Genomic DNA, 20,778 nt, shown 5'->3' on the forward strand with positions numbered 1-20,778 from the left:
TAGTACACATCAAGACAACAAAAGGTAGCAATCTCAGATTTATCACTTATTAGAATAGATTCTGTTTCCAATACTCACCTACTTCAAGGAAGAATTGGATCTATTTGGTAGAAAAATTGTCTGGTCGAGGAATATTACCAAGTCGCGCCCTGAGAATATTATCCTCCCAGAGAAATAAATGAAAATAATCAAAAAATTTTTGATTTTATTCAAACAGAAACTCAGAAATAAAGAAATTTCACAACATGTGTAGAGTCTATTGTATGTCACATAACAGCGCAACACCCCTCAAAATCCAATGCTCTGGTGACTTCAGGGTGACGAGAAATAACGATGTAATGTAGTTCAAATCAGTTCGATTGGCCTTTTTGTACAGTGGTGCCTGAAATACTGATTTTATAAATACTGTTTGAGAAAGCACAACTTCTATTTACAGTATACAGTAGCGTGGAAAATTTCGGAGGCGTAATTACAGCATAAATGTGCACCACTGGCATTACGGTATATAAAACTTTATTCACAGATTCCATGAGCTTCGAATTTCTTCTATCCCAACCTGCTCCATCTAAGAATAGACCGTAAACATAAACTCCTTCCTGGAACAGTTGATAGGTGATTATAAGGAATAAACAAAAAAAAAACCAAACTTGCGTTAGGCGCTGATGAAATATCTTCCTTCATTTTGCTGGTGACCTCGTTGAATAAAGTAACTTGATCCAAAGCCCAGCCTTTATGAGCTCTGGAAACTTCTTGTCGCATTGCAGTTAAGAATCCTGTAATAGCACAGAATTTTAAAATGTGGAAGGAGACCATAAATGGAAGCTAAGCAGAAAAGTTCCACTGAACACCATATGCGAAGATATTCGCAAATTGTAATTTTTTATTCACTTTTCGGTAATCGAATTATTAATGATTTTTCAATAGTCTATGAAATATGAATGAGTTGAATTGAGCTAGGCTTGCGCTGCTTTGTGCCATGGAGATGTTTTTTCAGTTCCATATGGTTCTCAAGATATTCCACAAAATATATAGAATGGGCCAACCTCCTCCATTTTAGAAAGAATGGGTTTTTATGGCTGAAATAAATTGTGCTATATATGTACTCAGTTGTGCCGTTCGAATTTTTGGGAAATATTTTCTAATTTTCCAGAAAATCGAAAATGAAGTTAGCCCAGCACTTTTGTTTTTTGTTCTTTGAAATGAGTGCAATAATTTGTACTACACTTGTGCTAATATAAATAATTTCTCGGAAATTCGTCGAATTTTCCGGGAAATCTCGAAATTGAAAACAATAAAGCCTAGCACTTTCGTATTTTCGGAAAACCTATGGAAAAAATTGTGCCACACGTGTATTTACTTGTGCTGTTGAAATTTTAAAGAAAATTTTTCTAGTTTTTCGAAAAATTAAGATTTTGGAAAGATGTTAGCCTAGCAATCTAGTGTTTTTTGTTGTTGACATTTGTGCTGACTTGCACAAAGCTCCCAGCTTTTTCTTCGAATGGTGGATATTAGAAAAAATCAATAGATTATTTGAAAAGCAGTGTACATGACTTCAGGCCTAATATTCATACATATTTCGTTCGTTTTGCAGAGGAGTGTATAGTCCATTCAAGAATGATTGACATCCCACTAGGCCTTGAAAGTCCAGTCCCACCTTAATATCTGGTCACAGAAGATATTCAATAATTTCTGTAGTTTCAATCACAGAACTGGAATAAGTAATATAACCTAGAAAAGTATTTGAAAACAAGAAATATTCAAATTCAGAGCATATTAATCGGCATTCAAAATTGGTACAACTATATTTTCAATTTGTGAGATTAAATTAAGAACATAAACAGCAGTAAATATTCAAATTATCTGCTGTCAGTGCATAGATTCACATATAATAGGTCTATAGATCACAGTCTATTCATATTACCAACCTGAATTTCGCAACACAAAATCTTAACTTATGGGCTATTACCAACCTAAATTCGATTTTCCATAGCCACCCGAGATGTCAATCATTCTTGAATGGACTATAGTATAGTGCATTGATTTGACGATCGATGTCAAAAATAACAGAACAGAGTTAACCCGGGTTTGCAAAAAAACGCAACCGTTGATCCATTGGTAAACTAATCCCTCTAGATGGGCAACGTACGTACCAGAGACAAGAGAGACTCTTTCCCTTTTCCAATGTCGATTATCTTGTCTTGATCTCGAATCGTATGTACTACTTAAGGAAAAAAGGGAAACATATGGAAAAAATTGTGCTACATGTGTACTAACTTCTGCCGTTAAAATTTCCAAGAAAAATTTTCTAGTCTTTCAAAAAATTAAGATTTTGGAAGAAAGTTAGCCCAGGACCTTAGTATTTGTTGTTGAAATTTTTTTATTTATGCCCGTTTGCACCGTTTGTCTAAACAACGATTATATTCTTAAACAACGTTTAATTCCTTAACCGGGTTGCACCGTTACTAAATGTTGATTATAAGGCCCTTAAACGTTGTTTAAACTAAACGCAGGAATTTGCTCGATTAAAGCTCGATTAAAATGTTGATTGAAGTAATACTTCAAATTCGATTGACAACTGTGTTTTCTATTTGTGTTGATATAAAATTCAAATTAATAATGGATGATTTGGAAGATGAGATATTACTTGATGATGATCTTGATGCACTTAGCAATATCGAATTTGGATTTCCTAGATGTTTTCCCCGTAGAAGAAATTATTTCGAAAGAATGGACCTCACTTTTTTCAGAAGATTTCGTTTAACGAAAGAAACCGTGTAATTTTTTTGCCATATATAGAGAATGATTTGGAATTTCCCAGATGTTTTCCCCGTATAAGAAATTATTTCGAAAGAATGGACCTCACTTTTTTCAGAAGATTTCGTTTAACGAAAGAAACCGTTTTTTTTTGCCATATATGGAGAATGATTTGGAATTTCCCAGATGTTTTCCCTGTAGAAGAAATTATTTCGAAGGAATGGACCTCACTTTTTTCAGAAGATTTTGTTTAACGAAAGAAATAGTGTTTTTTTTGCCATATATGGAGAATGATTTGGAATTTCCCAGATGTTTTCTCTGTAGAAGAAATTATTTCGAAGGAATGGACCTCACTTTTTTCAGAAGATTTCGTTTAACGAAAGAAATAGTGTCTTTTTGCCATATATGGAGAATGATTTGGAATTTCCCAGATGTTTTCTCTGTAGAAGAAATTATTTCGAAGGAATGGACCTCACTTTTTTCAGAAGATTTTGTTTAACGAAAGAAACCGTGTTATTTGTTTGCCATATATGAAGAATGATTTGGAATTCAATAAATAATTAGTTATATTATACAAATATAGATATTTCAGGAATAATAGTGTTGACCCAATAAATCAAAGATGAGGATATAGTGCAAATTCAACAGTCCTTCCACAAGAAGGCTTCTTTTTCTAGAGTAATAGGATGTGTTGATGTTACCCATGTTCGCACTTCAAATTCAAAACACAACACCGAATCTCCAAAAATAAATGTTCAAATTTCCCACCTTGACAACAGAAGTTTTGTCACAAAACCTTGACTTCTTTTTCTTTTTAATTTATCTTCTATGATGTTCTTGGCTGAAATTTTGAATTTTTTATGCTGTGAGTGGTGTTGCCAAATCTATCGATGATTAAATTAAAGAACGATTATGATTCCACGGTGCAAACCGTCAAATGCTAAGCAACGTTTAAATATTAAACATCGATTAGTTTAATCATGGTTACCAGCGAAACGGTGCAAACGGGCATTAGTTGTGCTACACAGTAGCGGATTTACCATAGAGGCTGAGTAGGCTGCAGCCTAGGGCGGCAGATTTCAGGGGGCGGCAAATTTGGGAACAATTTTGTTTACACTAATTATTGAAACTGAAATACTTGTATTTTTCATAGATATTTTAATCTACATCTGACTCTCCCTTAATATTTAAAAAAAAAAAACAGAACAAGTAGTGCATCATTACTTTTTTCCTGTTTCCCCTCTTATTTCGGCCGCATTGAACTCTATACTGAAACTTCGTAAGGGTAAAAATTTTTTGTGAAACTAGATTCTGAATCGTTGGGATGTGTTTCTTCAGTTCCTACGAAAACACAATTCAAGAAATGTTTGTCCAGAAGTTCGTGTCTAAGGCTCTATGTACAGGGTGGGCATAATTCGTTGTCCACTGAGGGGGAACTCGAGAACTATAGCAACTAGGAAAAAACGGATGACATATTTTCAAATCTGAAAACAGAACCGGTCTATCATTTCTAGATTTTGAGTTATAAACAGAAATTGGGATTTTGACGATTTCGGAAAGTTCTCATAACTTTTTTGTGTTTGAAGTTACAGATCTGAAACTTAACCTTCTTTGTCATTCTTATACGTAGATTCTACTGACAGAATATTTTTTTTTCAATTCAAAAATAACAAATTCAATGAAAGTTTGCATTTAAAAAAACGAAAGTTCGCCTAATGTTTCGAAATGAAAAATTATTTGGTGCTCGTCAGTAGATTCAACGTAAAAAAGGGGGTCTATAGAAGGTTCAAGTTTCAAGTAACTTCAAAGAAAAAAAACTTATGAGAACTTTTCGAAATCGTCAAAATTTAGTTTAGTCTACTGAGTTTCCTCAGTAGACAACGAATTTTGCCCAACCTGAATAAACCAGCGACAAATTGTTCGGAAGAGAGAAGCTTTTTTTGCTAGAAAACGGTGAAAAGTTAGGTATCTAAGGACCACATTAAGCCAAGAAAAGCAGAACGCTTTGGCTCTTTTGTGTATAAAGTCAGAACTAATGAACAAAATTTCGTATTACGACATCGCAAAAAGATATTTTAACAGCGGGTTTCATAAAACTTTGATTGTGCGATCAACGATTTGACAGTCACTTGATTTCTAAAACGAACTCACTGACACCTTTTCATTGCTGAATATATTGAAGAAGTAGCAATTGAGAATAATTTAATGGACGTATAAACATCATAATTTCATGCGAGAATGATATTATGAATTATCGATTGAAAACAAATTGACGTATGTTGGTCAATCAAGCATTGATTCCCTGATCAAGCTTTATGAAACCCGAGGTGAGACTTTTATGCCTTACGTTCCTATTTTATTGTTTTGAATCAAGCAGATATTTTATACGGGCGGAAAGGCATTATAAATTTTTGGTTCTGTTCGTCTATGATAATTGATAAAAAGGGGTAAAAAAATCCATCCCTGATTCTTGCTTAGCAAGAAACTTTTTCGATATTCATATCTTATAATAAATAATTAATTTTGGATAACTTCATCCATTCTCAAAAAATCATCTTGAGATTTTTGTCACATATACTCATTAAGATTATTGTGTGCACAATTGCAAAAATATTCGATATGCACTTTGTTTAAGGTCTTTTTTTTTTCCTGAAAAACTGTGAATTTTCCCAAGAAACTACAAGAGACCTTATTTGTTAAGAATGGATGAAGATATTCAAAATCAATCTTTTATCGTGAAATCTGGATATGGAAAAAGTTTCTTGCGGAACAATGTTTAGGGGTGGCTTTTTCTAGCACTTTCAATCATAGAGGAACAGCACCGAAAATTTCTACCCCGCATAAAATATCTTCTTGATTTCATTTTTGTCAGTTTCTCGATTCTCATGCAGGGAAAAGAAGAAAAGAAAATTTTACATTAATGGTCCACCCTATTTTCTGACAAAGAATCACCCCCTTAATTTTTTGCAACTATTCCTATGGACCATGTTACCATGTATATATGGTGTACCATACTCAAAATATCCATTACTTCGCCTCATTAGAAGTCTTTGACTAAATTTTATTTCATTCAGAAATAAACGTTCTATTTCTTGTGAAATCTCAACTTAATCGTTGCGTTGTAAAAATGATCTGGGAACTCGGGAACTGACACATCGATTCCCTAGGCCACAATAATTATGAATAGTTATTAAGAACACAGTGAACAAATCTCAGAGTTACATTATCACTGACACAAAAGTTGTCATTAATATTTTGAACTAAATAATTATGGTAAGGGCGGCAAAATTTGAACAGCCTACTGGCTGCAAATATGTAAATCCGCACTGCTACATCTGTACTGACTTGTGCTGTTGGATATTAGAAAAATCAGTAGATTGTTGGAAAATCAGTATACATGGCAACAGGCCTTATATTCATACCGTTGAGGATCGTAACTTTCCATCATTGAACTCTAAAAGAGTTCAATGCTTTTCATACACAACATACGACTCGTATGTTGCAAATCTTGACGAGTAGTATGTTGTGCATGGAGGATTGCCATCCCCAACTGTATGAATATTAGGCCTGAAGCCATATACACTGATTTTTCAAACAATCTACTGAGTTTTTATGATATCCACCATTTGAGTTGAGAGCTAGCAAAACTAGCCAATTCAGCGAAAAAAGCCGATACCGCACCAACAAATGAGGAAACGTCTATGCATCACTGCACTACCTCACACAATTCTACTGGAGATTCAGTACAATAAAAAGTAGGTATATTATTACCTTGGGGATTGAAAAATCCTGCAATCCAAAATCTAGGTGGCCTTCCTTTGAAGCACCAGTCGTTGAACTGATTATTTCTCTCTATTAATTCTGTAAACCAGAAACCCAAAGTTGCAGCTGCCCAGGAGCCCCTCTTCCAGATGTTGGGAACCAAAGCGTCGTATATTTTATCTAAAGTATCCTGAAGAACTTCGTTCATTATTATTATTCCATCAATAGCTAGTAGAAGGTCTTGCAATGTTTGTCTGATATTTATCAAAACCTTCTGCATTCTGTCGATTTCTTGATGAAGGAATATGTTCATGGGATTTAAATGACCCATGGATCTTATACGGTCTTTCACTTCGAAAGGATCATAAGGTGGCGGTAGTTTTTTCAGCATTTCCTGTGATTGCTTATAAACTACAGCTTCTCTTGTTTCTCCGCCGCTAGCTCCAACTTCTTTCGGCTGTATAGAAAGCATTTGGGCAAGCATATCTGAAGTTGCATTTGTTTGATAGCTGAAATTCAATTCGATATTTATGAAAGCATTGAATCACAAAACATACAGATTTCTCATCAAGATATGTGGATCAATGTAAGGAGATATAGGCTGTAAATTGATTTGTTACATATAGCACTCAGAGTATGACTGATCATAAAATATTCTATGGAGTCACACTTTGTAAAATATCTTGGATAGCAAAAAAATAATTTGTTGACAAAAAGCTGGAAAACTTGAGCACTAAAAACGAAATGAACCAGTCAAAAAGTCACCCTCCAATATGATTATCACATAAGATATTGGGGAATTTCCAAATTTTGGTATAAATCTTCTATTTTTCTATACTCACGTTATATCTGCATTCGTATGCAGGCCGTAGACCTGTGGAACGTCTGTTGGCGCCATAGTTTTGAAATATTCCAAGTACTCGGTTACTTGTTTGAAAACAATTACTTTATAGCCCCTATAGAAACAGAAATCTTCATTGAATACATTGTCGGTGAACCAAACTTTGCAAAACGTATTCAGAAGTCTTTTGTCGAAATCGTCTGTTACCCTTCCTCCGTAGTGAACTTCGCCCAACATGTATCTAAGGAAAAAATTAGATTTTTACTATAGCTCCAAGTCGAAATTAGACCGCTTTACACACCTAAGCGTCGTCCAGCTTAGTCCTTTTTTCGCATCTGCCTCCTCCAAATGATTCTGCAAGAACAAACAACTGGCAAGCCAATCAGCGGAGTTGAATTCATATGGAATGTTCCAGCCCAGCGGACCGAATTTTCTTCTTTCCTGAACCACGGTGTGAAGGAAGGAAATAGCGTATATCAGTGGGATGTACTGCTTTGAATCCGAGTAATCTAACAGATCCTGATTCATAGAGGTATAGGTTCGTATCAAACCAGCGCGCATACCTAATGGAAAAATACGTGTATTTTATTGATTTGATCATTTGATCAGATCGAACCACGAAGACCATGAAAGATTTGGTGGAGTTGGTACATAAACTGCCACTAAACTCGATTCAGTATTCATTAAATGAAGTAAGCACAGCGTCTCACAGCGATCGACGTGATCAGTGATCAGTAAATAACAACTATAGTCTATCCAAATCCGAGAGGCCAGCGTAAACAAACTGACGAACGCGTGATCGTATTTGAGGTACTCCTCTTATTGGTCAAAGCTTTAGGAACGCCATGTGTGCAGGCGAAAGTAAGAACCACTCTCCGCAGAACCGCATTACGTTTGATTCATTTTGTATGCGAATTGTTGTGCAGAACTGCAGAGGTCATTCATTGTTTTGTCTTTCGTAAATTGGTTTACAGTTGTAGCAAGTTATTCAAGTTACAAGCATTTAAGATAATGTCAAGTACTGATACTGCTGAGGAATCGCGTGTTGACTTAAGTCCTTCAAAAAAGAGACGTCTGAAACGACACTTCAGTGCCGAGATAAAAGAAATTATTTTGAATACTTATAAAATTGAGATGATTCAAAATGCAGGAATGTGTTTAAAGGACGTAGAACTCCGAGTTGCTGAGAGACTTGGCATTGGAGCTCGAAGTGTAAGGAGAATTATTTCTGAATACATAAATTCCGGTGTTCTATCACAGCCGGCAACAAATCAAAATCGGACCACCAAATGGGAGTCCTTATCAGATTTCGATAAAAATGTAATACGGCGAAAAGTTCACGAGTTTTTCTTCAGAAATGAACACCCGACTATAGAGAAAGTATTAAAAATAGTTAATGAAGACTCGAATTTGCCAAATTTTAAGAAGAGTACCTTCTCTATTATATTGAAAAAACTTAATTTCAAATATGGACGTCGCCAACGCAACAGTTTTTTAATGGATCGTGACGACATTAAATGTTGGAGAAGAAAGTATCTCACGAAAATTAGGGCCTTCCGTGATGAAAACAGGAAGATTTACTACTTGGATGAAACTTGGGTAAATGCCGGTCATACTAAATCCAAAGTGTGGACCGATGAAACGGTTACATCTTCTCGGCAAGCGTTACTTGCTGGACTATCTACTGGATTGAAAAATCCGTCTGGTAAGGTCTTGAATTTTGAGTTTAACCCTCGTTTGAACCTCGGTTTCATAAAGCTTGATCAGAGAATCAACGATGGATTGACGGATGAACGTCAATTAGTTTTCAGTCGATAAGTTGGTCATAAGCATTCGGAATATCATTCTTGCACCAAATAATTATCTATTCACGCCCATTTAATGATTCTCAACTGCTACTCCTCCAATATATTCGGAAATATGAAAGTTTCAATGATTTCCTTCGGGAAATCGAATGCCAAATTGTTGATCGAGCAATCAAAGTTTTGTGAAACTTGATGTAAGTACCTTTTTGGTGAAGAACAATTTCAACATTCTTTTTCAAATGTAGTGAATATATTTTTCCAGGCAAAGGGCAGAGAATTATAGTATGTCATATTGGCAGTGACACTGGTTTTTTAACTGGAGGACTCTGGACTTTCCAATCCAAAAAAACTGGTGACTACCATGAAGAAATGGATGGTCAGTCCTTCGAAAAGTGGTTTGAGGGTATACTTCCTAAATTGAAGGAAAATTCTGTAGTAGTTTTAGATAATGCTCCTTACCATTCAAGGAAAATGGAAAAAATTCCTAACTCACTATTCAGAAAGAGTGATATCCAACAATGGTTGAGGGAAAAAAATATTGATTTCACCCCTGACCTCATAAAAGCGCAATTGTTGAAGATAGTCAGGCAGAACAAAGAAAAGTTTGAAAAATACATCGTGGATGAAACTGCAAAGGCCCAAAATATTACCGTTCTTAGATTACCGCCCTACCACTGCGAACTGAACCCTATTGAATTGATTTGGGCCGATGTCAAGAATTTTGTGGCAGATAAAAACACCACATTTAAAATGACTGACGTCCAAAATCTTTTTCAAGAGGCTCTCTCACGGGTTACTTCCGAAAGATGGAGAAAGTGTGTGGAACATGTCAAACAAAAAGTTGAGGTGAACATGTGGAAATTGGATAATATTATGGATGATATAACACCAGTCATCGTCAACTTAGAAGAAAGTTCTGCATCTTCTGACGACACTACGGACTAGTCACTTTTACAAAAAATATTGTAACACATTTATATACATAGTATGTATTAAAGTGGGAACTTTAGATTAATTGTTCATTACTGAGACTCGTAGATAAGCATAGGTACATATTTTTCACCGGAACTGGAACACATAAAAAGTTTTAAAATATAACGCTCTCGGAATAAAATTTATTAGTACACCTCTGCGTTATCACATTCTTGACGCGTGATCATTGCATGGTGCAATGTTTACCGCTGGCCTCTTGGATTTGGATATACTATAGCATTTTTACCGGATGGTGCTTCATTTGTGAACTTGATGCAGATCTGTAGTAAACTGATGGGGAATTTTTCATGCATCTCCGTTGTCAACCACAGCCTGAAATCTTTATTGAATGTTCCCCCTTTTTCTAGTTCCATGAACTGTACAAGTACCTCTTGCATATAATCTAGTGATAAGTGACAGTTCTGTAATAGAGCCCAGAATCCCTAAAACAAGATTTACATTTGAAAAAGCAAAAAAGACACAAAATATTTTTCAGGAACAGCACAGAATAGAGAACAATAAAATATTGTTTATCAATAATACAGAGTGTTTCTAAATTGGAGGGAAAAAGAAATCTCCTAAACATATGACCACAAACGATACAGGGTGTTGAAATTTGAATTTTTGGATTGGTATCAAAACAGTGAAAACACACTCATTATCAGAAAAACCGAGTTTAATTTGATGTGTCAAAACAAACAATGAATTCATCCGCCACAGCTCACTAACTGAAATTTTGTGACAATTTACATTTTTTTGACGATTTCGAGAGAAGCGTTCAAACTTTTTTTCTCGAAATCGGTAGTAGATTCGACAAAACAACAAGAGACCATAAAGTTCAGTATACCGACAAAGCTTCTTTTTACATTTCCTGAAACTTTTTAGGGTTTTCACTCCTAATCTCTGAAATAAAATCAATTAAAAAATGAAATAAACGATTTGCTCCTGCGTAAATTCTTGCTCTAATTTGTCAGGAGCAAATCAACTAGAAAAAATTGTTGCCTGACAATGAACAAATAAAGAACTTCGAAATTATAATTTAATATTGCAGAAGATTTTCGAAAAGTCTGATATAGACTCCGAAATGTTACAATATAAAATTATTATTTCATAGTTCTTTATTTTCATTTCATTGTCAGGCAACAATTTTTTCTAGTTGATTTGCTCCTGACAAATTAGTGCAATAATTTACGCTGGAGCAAATCGTTTATTTCATTTTTTTAATTGATTTTGTTTCAGTGATTGGGAGTGAAAACCCCAAAAAGTTTCGGAAAACGCAGAATCCTTCCAGAATAAATTTCAATCGATTCCTTTTTACATATTTTGAAATTAACAGTGACTCACCAGAAAAAAAGGTCTGGAGGAAAACAGGGGACAGAAATAATATCACCCTGTAGATTTGTTATCGAAATTGGCATGTCACACAACTATCAATTATAACCTTTCGGCTTGAAACTATCTTCATCAATTATAATATTTATGCCAAATTTCAGTTGAATATCTTGTGAAGTGTACCTATAGTCTATCCAAATCCGAGAGGCCAGCGTAAACAAACTGACGAACGCGTGATCGTATTTGAGGTACTCCTCTTATTGGTCAAAGCTTTAGGAACGCCATGTGTGCAGGCGAAAGTAAGAACCACTCTCCGCAGAACCGCATTACGTTTGATTCATTTTGTATGCGAATTGTTGTGCAGAACTGCAGAGGTCATTCATTGTTTTGTTTTTCGTAAATTGGTTTACAGTTGTAGCAAGTTATTCAAGTTACAAGCATTTAAGATAATGTCAAGTACTGATACTGCTGAGGAATCGCGTGTTGACTTAAGTCCTCCAAAAAAGAGACGTCTGAAACGACACTTCAGTGCCGAGATAAAAGAAATTATTTTGAATACTTATAAAATTAAGATGATTCAAAATGCAGGAATGTGTTTAAAGGACGTAGAACTCCGAGTTGCTGAGAGACTTGGCATTGGAGCTCGAAGTGTAAGGAGAATTATTTCTGAATACATAAATTCCGGTGTTCTATCACAGCCGGCAACAAATCAAAATCGGACCACCAAATGGGAGTCCTTATCAGATTTCGATAAAAATGTAATACGGCGAAAAGTTCACGAGTTTTTCTTCAGAAATGAACACCCGACTATAGAGAAAGTATTAAAAATAGTTAATGAAGACTCGAATTTGCCAAATTTTAAGAAGAGTACCTTCTCTATTATATTGAAAAAACTTAATTTCAAATATGGACGTCGCCAACGCAACAGTTTTTTAATGGATCGTGACGACATTAAATGTTGGAGAAGAAAGTATCTCACGAAAATTAGGGCCTTCCGTGATGAAAACAGGAAGATTTACTACTTGGATGAAACTTGGGTAAATGCCGGTCATACTAAATCCAAAGTGTGGACCGATGAAACGGTTACATCTTCTCGGCAAGCGTTACTTGCTGGACTATCTACTGGATTGAAAAATCCGTCTGGTAAGGTCTTGAATTTTGAGTTTAACCCTCGTTTGAACCTCGGTTTCATAAAGCTTGATCAGAGAATCAACGATGGATTGACGGATGAACGTCAATTAGTTTTCAGTCGATAAGTTGGTCATAAGCATTCGGAATATCATTCTTGCACCAAATAATTATCTATTCACGCCCATTTAATGATTCTCAACTGCTACTCCTCCAATATATTCGGAAATATGAAAGTTTCAATGATTTCCTTCGGGAAATCGAATGCCAAATTGTTGATCGAGCAATCAAAGTTTTGTGAAACTTGATGTAAGTACCTTTTTGGTGAAGAACAATTTCAACATTCTTTTTCAAATGTAGTGAATATATTTTTCCAGGCAAAGGGCAGAGAATTATAGTATGTCATATTGGCAGTGACACTGGTTTTTTAACTGGAGGACTCTGGACTTTCCAATCCAAAAAAACTGGTGACTACCATGAAGAAATGGATGGTCAGTCCTTCGAAAAGTGGTTTGAGGGTATACTTCCTAAATTGGAGGAAAATTCTGTAGTAGTTTTAGATAATGCTCCTTACCATTCAAGGAAAATGGAAAAAATTCCTAACTCACTATTCAGAAAGAGTGATATCCAACAATGGTTGAGGGAAAAAAATATTGATTTCACCCCTGACCTCATAAAAGCGCAATTGTTGAAGATAGTCAGGCAGAACAAAGAAAAGTTTGAAAAATACATCGTGGATGAAACTGCAAAGGCCCAAAATATTACCGTTCTTAGATTACCGCCCTACCACTGCGAACTGAACCCTATTGAATTGATTTGGGCCGATGTCAAGAATTTTGTGGCAGATAAAAACACCACATTTAAAATGACTGACGTCCAAAATCTTTTTCAAGAGGCTCTCTCACGGGTTACTTCCGAAAGATGGAGAAAGTGTGTGGAACATGTCAAACAAAAAGTTGAGGTGAACATGTGGAAATTGGATAATATTATGGATGATATAACACCAGTCATCGTCAACTTAGAAGAAAGTTCTGCATCTTCTGACGACACTACGGACTAGTCACTTTTACAAAAAATATTGTAACACATTTATATACATAGTATGTATTAAAGTGGGAACTTTAGATTAATTGTTCATTACTGAGACTCGTAGATAAGCATAGGTACATATTTTTCACCGGAACTGGAACACATAAAAAGTTTTAAAATATAACGCTCTCGGAATAAAATTTATTAGTACACCTCTGCGTTATCACATTCTTGACGCGTGATCATTGCATGGTGCAATGTTTACCGCTGGCCTCTTGGATTTGGATATACTATACATAATATTTAGAGAATCGTTTAACTGCTTGTCTGTTTTTTCCATGTATCGAAATGTATTTTTATTTGACTGATATCAATTTCTACTTCTTTCGTACGATGGTTTTTATAATTGTGAATTAGTGATTATGATTCAATAGTTATCGCTTACACTCTGATAGCAGAGAAGCTTCCCTTCGACTATAAACCACGAAAATAAGTTAGCTATTTCCTCCAGAACTCCGAGGAAAAGCCATTAGGCTTGAGGTAGGTAATTATGTAGTCTGAATCTAAAGTCTACCCACCTCGTTCATGGCTTCCGTCAGTAGTTTCCTGGCATGAATCTCTTGTCCTTGGCCCATCGAAATGGATTTACACCTGAATTCTAACCTTTTGGCAAGTTGCTCGATGTAGGGCGTTGGGTCAGATCCCGTACTCAAAAAACAAATCATAGGCGTTAAAGATCTGGATTCCGTATACATAGCTTCGAAATTCAGTAACATTGGTTCCGCGAACCTAGCACCCATCGATTGGGTGATGTATTTTTTGCTCTGCACCATGATTCTGTCAGGACACCATGCTCTGAAATTGTCGTTCGTGTGGAGTCGTGAATGAAAACTGATGTGTTATACCTTATCAGTAACAGTTTCCTGAAGGTATCTAGTGATCCATAGTTGAGAGGAAAAACGGCTTCCTCCGGAGCGTCTTTATCGAACCATGATTTCCAAAGTCTTTCATTTTCGGTAACCTGAAGATTGGGAGACTCAAATTCACGTATGAGACAATATGAAATATGAACCATCCGTTGGGTTTCGTAACCAGGCCCTCAAAGTCATTGAATCTTTCGTGTTATATGAGAACAGTCCCGAAATGTTATTGAAACTACAAATAGTGCGTGGTTTTGACTGTTTTGAGGCTGAATATGAATAACTAAAGATGGAACTAAAAAACGAATTATATAATAATACATGTCGTGGTTTGAGAAGTTATGTTGGTGAAAATCATGTAAAACCAGAGACAAACCGATTTTAAAAACCCGAATTGAAGAAAAATTCTTAGCAGTATGTGGGCGGTCGGAAAATTTAGTATAAATTATGAGTGAATTCATATTGATGGAGAGAACTCGATAAAAGTTACTGAACAGAAGTAGGTGATGATTTTTAGGGGTAAGAAATTATTGTTACGATTTCCTGCTGAGCTATACCTCGTATAGGAAAAAATTGTAAGTGAGAGGAGTAGATAATTGCCATATCCATATTTTTTTTATTTGCCGATTTGCAACATAAACTCAAATTCATTGTCCGGCAGTGAATATTGGGTTGCCTAACTCGGCTTTGTCAGGCGTTTCTCGTCCCAGTTGCTAGCGACGCCTTGCAGATAGAAAACAAAACATTTCATCTGTCAATCACAACAATAATATTTCATTCTCTATTGAAATCACCTATATTAATTAAACCAAAGTGATATTGAGCAACTTTGAGTGGAGTGCCTTGTAACTTCTCTATCAGCGAGGTGATAACCACGAAGCTTGTACGGAGGAAAGGTTAGTTCCCTCTTTCTTTTCCCTTTGGAACCCTCTTTCTCCTACCAGGCAAGTAGATATATTCGTCTAGGTTTCTTCTTAAGCCCGGTGGGGTAAGTAATTCAACTTTTTCGAAATTTTTTTTTGTGATTTCGAGTTATAAGATGGTGATGACTAGCGAGTAGCAAGCCTAGTCATCTCACTCATCTACGTTCCAACAGGCGTCGTCTTGCATCTTCAATGTTTTCAGAAATATTCAAAATACATGGTCAATATTTTGGTGGAGATCAGTACTACATTAGAATAATTCTTTTGCATTTACTTCAGCCATCATATGTTAGCAAAAATAAACGAGGTTCCGAAATTTGTTCCAAAGATTAAATAAAGCCGTAAAAGAACATTTGACTGTGAAGAAGTTGAAGACATGACTAAAACAGGTTTGCGATTATCCAACATACTGCTAAGAGTTTTTTTTTCTCAATTTTGTTTGGCCCTGGTCTAATAGTTCTGTTTTTAGTCACATTATGGATTTTCATCAAGTATCGACCACATCGATTCAATATCTAAATATGGGATACGTGCCAAATTACAATGATATTTCGAAGAAAAAAAAATTCGTTGGACTTTTACCTGTTGAATGATATACTGGAACTGCCTCAAGGAAGATAGTTGTACTATATTAAGCCAAGTTAAATCCGTTATCCACCTGGCTGGTTTAAGTGGACAAGTATTCAGATCTAGAGCTGCACCACCTTTTATGAAATTTTGAAATTCCTCGTGGGTGATGTGTATCCTCTCTAGATCAATTTTCAGTGCTAACAGAAGAACAAACATGTATTTGTGCTTTTCGTATAGGCCTCGCGATTTGTATTTGAATATTTCGTAGGTGAGATAATCATTTATGGATATTATTCTTTTGCTGGTAACGGGACTCTTGTCGGACCTCGCCATCGAGATATCAAATCTTTCTAAGAATTGTACCAGAGAGGTTTGGTACATATAATTCACCATTGACATACCAACAACGATGAAATACAGTACACTTCCCCTTGTTGCAACAGGCCTGAAAGGTAAATATTTATATGTATATCTAATGAGATAAGTTATTTGACTGCGTGATAATCTGATAAACAAATCGTAATTTTACTCATGTTTACCCAGTGCTGGCATAATTTCAAAAAAGATAGATATTATGAATGGAAGGGAAAAGCGGTTGATTTTCTCATAACGACGACAGAGCGTCTGTCTTCCGGATGGAGATCCTCATGCATAATTTCCAGCAACACTGCTCGAATGAATTTTTTTGGACAACTTGTTATCTGCATTCTTCGTCACATTGAGAGTAGAGTACGTATATTCACGAAATAATAAATTGATCGTCAAAAGGCAAAAATTTTGATGTTTTTTTTTATGATATAAATATCTTTTTGTTCATCGTAAATGCTTCTTTCTTCACTTTGTTTTCGTTTCCAATAATCGAACGGTTGTACCCAATGAAATCGAATTTTCATTATGTGAAAATAAGTTTTGATGACGATGACAACATCAGAGTCCTTGAGATGCTTCAGACTTGTCGAACGCAAGTCCAAGTGGCCGCCAAAGCATTCAATGCCAATAGAGGACTGTTTCCTAACTATTTCGTTGTGAAGAGAACCTCTTAGCATAGGTCAATTTCTTTGAGCATTGTCGCCTTTATAAATTGAATCATGGAGATGACCGTTGCGAATGCAAGCGCCAAGGATCAGACTGATCAGAGTGAGCAATGACGAGATGGATGGTGATACGTGTGATTTACTGATAAGTGCAGATATGGCCGTTTTTCTGATAGTCGACGTGTACAAGCCGAAGAAACTGCCGCTCTGTACCAGTAGTGCATCATTTTCCAGGAGACATAATTCTGGTTTGTGATGGAGTTTATGTGGGTGGCAGAACTGATTCAATAGCACTCCTAAGAACCATGAAATCTACGCTATGGCTATGCGCACGCACAGCTTCTACAGCAGCGCTTGAGGCCATACTTGGTCTGCCTCCCTTAGAGTCATTTGGGGCAACTGTGCGCACTTTTGCCTTTCAAACCATACCCAGTTTCAAATGTTGAAGCTAGGAAAATTGAAACATATTCATAAGATAGAGAATTTTCTAATCTATGAAAAAACATCAAAAAGCGAACAAACAAAAAACGTTTTCTTTCCGGAAAAAAAATTTAATAGTGAAAGTCGGAGTGCGTTCACATGCCTCGTATTGCGGGTAAGTGTGCGCACTCTCACGGGGTAAGTAAACGCAGTGCATAGTGAACCACACAATCAAAACAAACTACAAAATAATGTCATCAAAATGTTACAATATTAGAGAAATGCTGTTTATTGTCAATACAGAAGCGCCTTTTTACAAGCGCTGCATTATTGTTCGTGCCACCATTCCTCTGGTGAACACAACACTTGATACATTCCCCTGTTGGTGGCTCTTCATATTTTTCTGAACAAATAGGAAAATATTCATCGAGTCTTAACCAAGATAATCAGCAATGTCATAATTTATTACTCACTGAACAAATGCCCATATAATGAATCTATGCGCACACTTACCCGCGCACACTTTCCCCAGTAAGCCAAAATTTGAATTGACGTTCTTAAAGAGTTGAGCAGCTAAGAGAACCCAAATTTTTTCATTATTTATTCAGATTAATATGCGCATGATCGAATAAAATATTGTTTAACACTGTCGGACTCGGAACTTGGAGCTGGCAGAATTTGCTGAGATGCTAAAAATTAAAAAGAAAACTAGTGAATTTGATTGATTGCAAATAAAAAGTTAACGGAACGTCGCACGGCGCACTCCTATGAAAAATTAATTTGGCGATTCTGCGCCCTTGCTTCACCCAAATGAACCCCTCTTTCATATATTGCATAGTCGAGATATACGCACTGCGCACACTTACCCTCTGCGCTCAGTTACCCCGAATGACTCTACACCTACATGGGGGGAAATGCAGCTTGCTGGAAGAAATAAGAATATCCCTTGACTGGAATCTCCTACCCGGCAACTGGGTTGGACATATGAGGATATTGAAACAACTGAACTCAAACCTCTTGGCAAAACCATCGGGTGTTATGCCAATCATCTTTGATTTCGAAACTCTCTTTGAAATGGTCATAGTTGACCGTTCTCGTCCATTAAACTCCGTAAATCCTCTGGACAAAAAGTCATCCACATGGTTTACTGATGGATCAAACTGAGAGAGGGGCACCGGCATTGGCGTATATGAACCTAAACTGAGTGTCTCTAAAGCCCTTGGAAGTGAACCCTTTAGTTTACAGACCGCGACACTGGCTGTTTACCAATGCGCTAAGGAGTGCCTTAAAAAGAACCTCAAAGGGACGCATATCTATAACACCACGGACAGCCAGGCCACGCTGAGGTCCCTGGACTCACAATGCCAGGGATCTCTGCTGACATGGGATTGCCGTAATACTATGGAGCAACTGGCCAGAGGCAATAAAGTTACTCTAGTATGGGTATTGTGGTGCTGAAGGAAATGAAAAAGCCGATGAACTTGCAGAAAAAGCATCAAGGTTAACACCTGATGGACCTGAGCCTTTCTGTGAGCTCGGAAAAGACCAATGTAAGGCAGCGGTTCAACAATGGGAGTTGAACAACATAATATCCCTCTGGAAGAACTTTCCTGGATTTACTCAGTCAAAGAAATTCGTGATGATTTCACCGACCTACACCAGAAAACTGCTGATTCGAAAGATGATGCGACTGCTGACGGGGCACTATCCGTACAAATGTCATTTGTACCGTATAGAAAAGTCAGCAGATGAGATTTGTAGGCTCTGTGGATCAGAAGTAAAAACAGCTGAACACATGGTGTCAAGAGCTGGCTGTCCTAAGAACCATTCATATGGGAAAACCGGTCCTGGATACTCACGAGGTAACGGCCACGGCTCTATAGATATGGATCCTCAGATTCCTATGAATGAGTAGGGTAGAGAACAAAAGATCTATATAGTTCCAGTTCCCAGAAGGCTAACCGAGCTACAACGAGCCTGGTTCAAATAATAATAATAATGAGATGCGTTATTGATGAGGTTTTCAACAGATTTCACAAAGCTACCAGCGGAAATTTCATTTTTCTAGGTGATAATGAATTGCCTCATATAGGCCACCAGGTGATCACTGCTAGAGAAAACTATGACATGCCACATCTTCTTCTAATTCTACGTGCAGTGACTCCACCGGGCTGAACCGAGGGTCATTGTGCATACACTTGTAGTTGGGGATACTCACACCCTGTGACACGCCGACAAAAATGCCATATAGATGGTCGGCATAGAAGAGTCTTTTTCACCATGAGAATATTGAATATTGTGTTTTCTAGGTGTATTGTCCTTACCTCTGTGAGGTTACCACAACATAATATATTCAATAGTTTCATCAATGCTCCTTCATCAGCGGCAAAAGAACAACCGATAAGTCCCACTTTTTTTTAATGTTTATCAAACCGGTAGCCACTTCACCAGACTCCAGATTCAGCTGTTTCCTCTCTGGAGCCAGGAATCTTATGACCTCAGACTTAAATGGATTAGCCTCGACTGCCTGAGAAGACGTTCTCCATTCGGAGGAAAATTCTCTGTCTAGCCATCTGGATCTGATATTACACTACTTCTTTGAAATATTAGTATACTAACCCGCCGGTGGAAGTTAGGCATCATTCATTGAAGCTTGAAGCTACTTACCTGAACTCTTCTCTAGCAGCGTTTATTTTTATTTCTGTTGTTCTAGCTACAGCTAGTTGTTCTTTCACCTCAGCGGCCGTATTCTTGGTCGTGTTGAGAACTTCAATTACTGAAACATCATCCAGAAGGGAACCCTGTATGGTTGTTAATTTATACAGAAGGTTTTGTTCTAATTCCGTCATTTTTCTCCTGTTAGCTGTCACTTCGATCATGAGGTTTGTTTTTTCAGTCTCCAACTCTCTCTTCTCAGTCATGATAACCCGTCCTAATAGCTGGTCTTCCAAACCTAAGAATTAATGAAGAACGATGTTGAAAGCATGAAAGCTCAAAAGTATGAAACATATATTACCTTTCATGGTAACCGTGAAATCAATGATTGAAGTTCTCGCGAAAATTTCTGGCGTATACGAAGGGTTGGCCAATTTGGTTGTGATGTAAAGTTTGAAGTCTTTATGTACATCCACTTCTTTATCTCCAACTTTCACTTTGAAGGTTGATCCAAGTTTGATATAGTTCTTCTCTAGTACATTGTCTAGGACAGGATCCAATTCCTCCGAAATATCTTCGATTATTATTGGATATCCTATGGATATAGCATCTTCTATGTAGTTTCTTTTGGAA

The 20,778-nt window shown here is 36.6% G+C and overlaps 1 protein-coding gene across 1 annotated transcript in view; it reads right to left on the bottom strand.

Annotated features, from left to right (window-relative positions):
* Positions 1-188: 188 nt before the first annotated feature.
* Positions 189-20,778, bottom strand: part of LOC123322782 (dynein axonemal heavy chain 8-like) — a 69,999-nt gene continuing 49,409 nt past the window's right edge. Inside the window, 12 exon segments of the mRNA XM_044910801.1 lie at positions 189-382; positions 435-596; positions 652-773; positions 6,526-7,025; positions 7,359-7,598; positions 7,659-7,920; positions 10,382-10,577; positions 14,202-14,478; positions 14,529-14,644; positions 16,049-16,481; positions 20,158-20,443; positions 20,507-20,769. Coding sequence (XP_044766736.1) covers positions 257-382; positions 435-596; positions 652-773; positions 6,526-7,025; positions 7,359-7,598; positions 7,659-7,920; positions 10,382-10,577; positions 14,202-14,478; positions 14,529-14,644; positions 16,049-16,481; positions 20,158-20,443; positions 20,507-20,769 — 2,983 coding nt within the window. The 3' untranslated portion in view covers positions 189-256.

This window comes from Coccinella septempunctata, chromosome 1, assembly GCF_907165205.1.
Source record: "Coccinella septempunctata chromosome 1, icCocSept1.1, whole genome shotgun sequence".
Lineage (NCBI taxonomy): Eukaryota > Metazoa > Arthropoda > Insecta > Coleoptera > Coccinellidae > Coccinella > Coccinella septempunctata.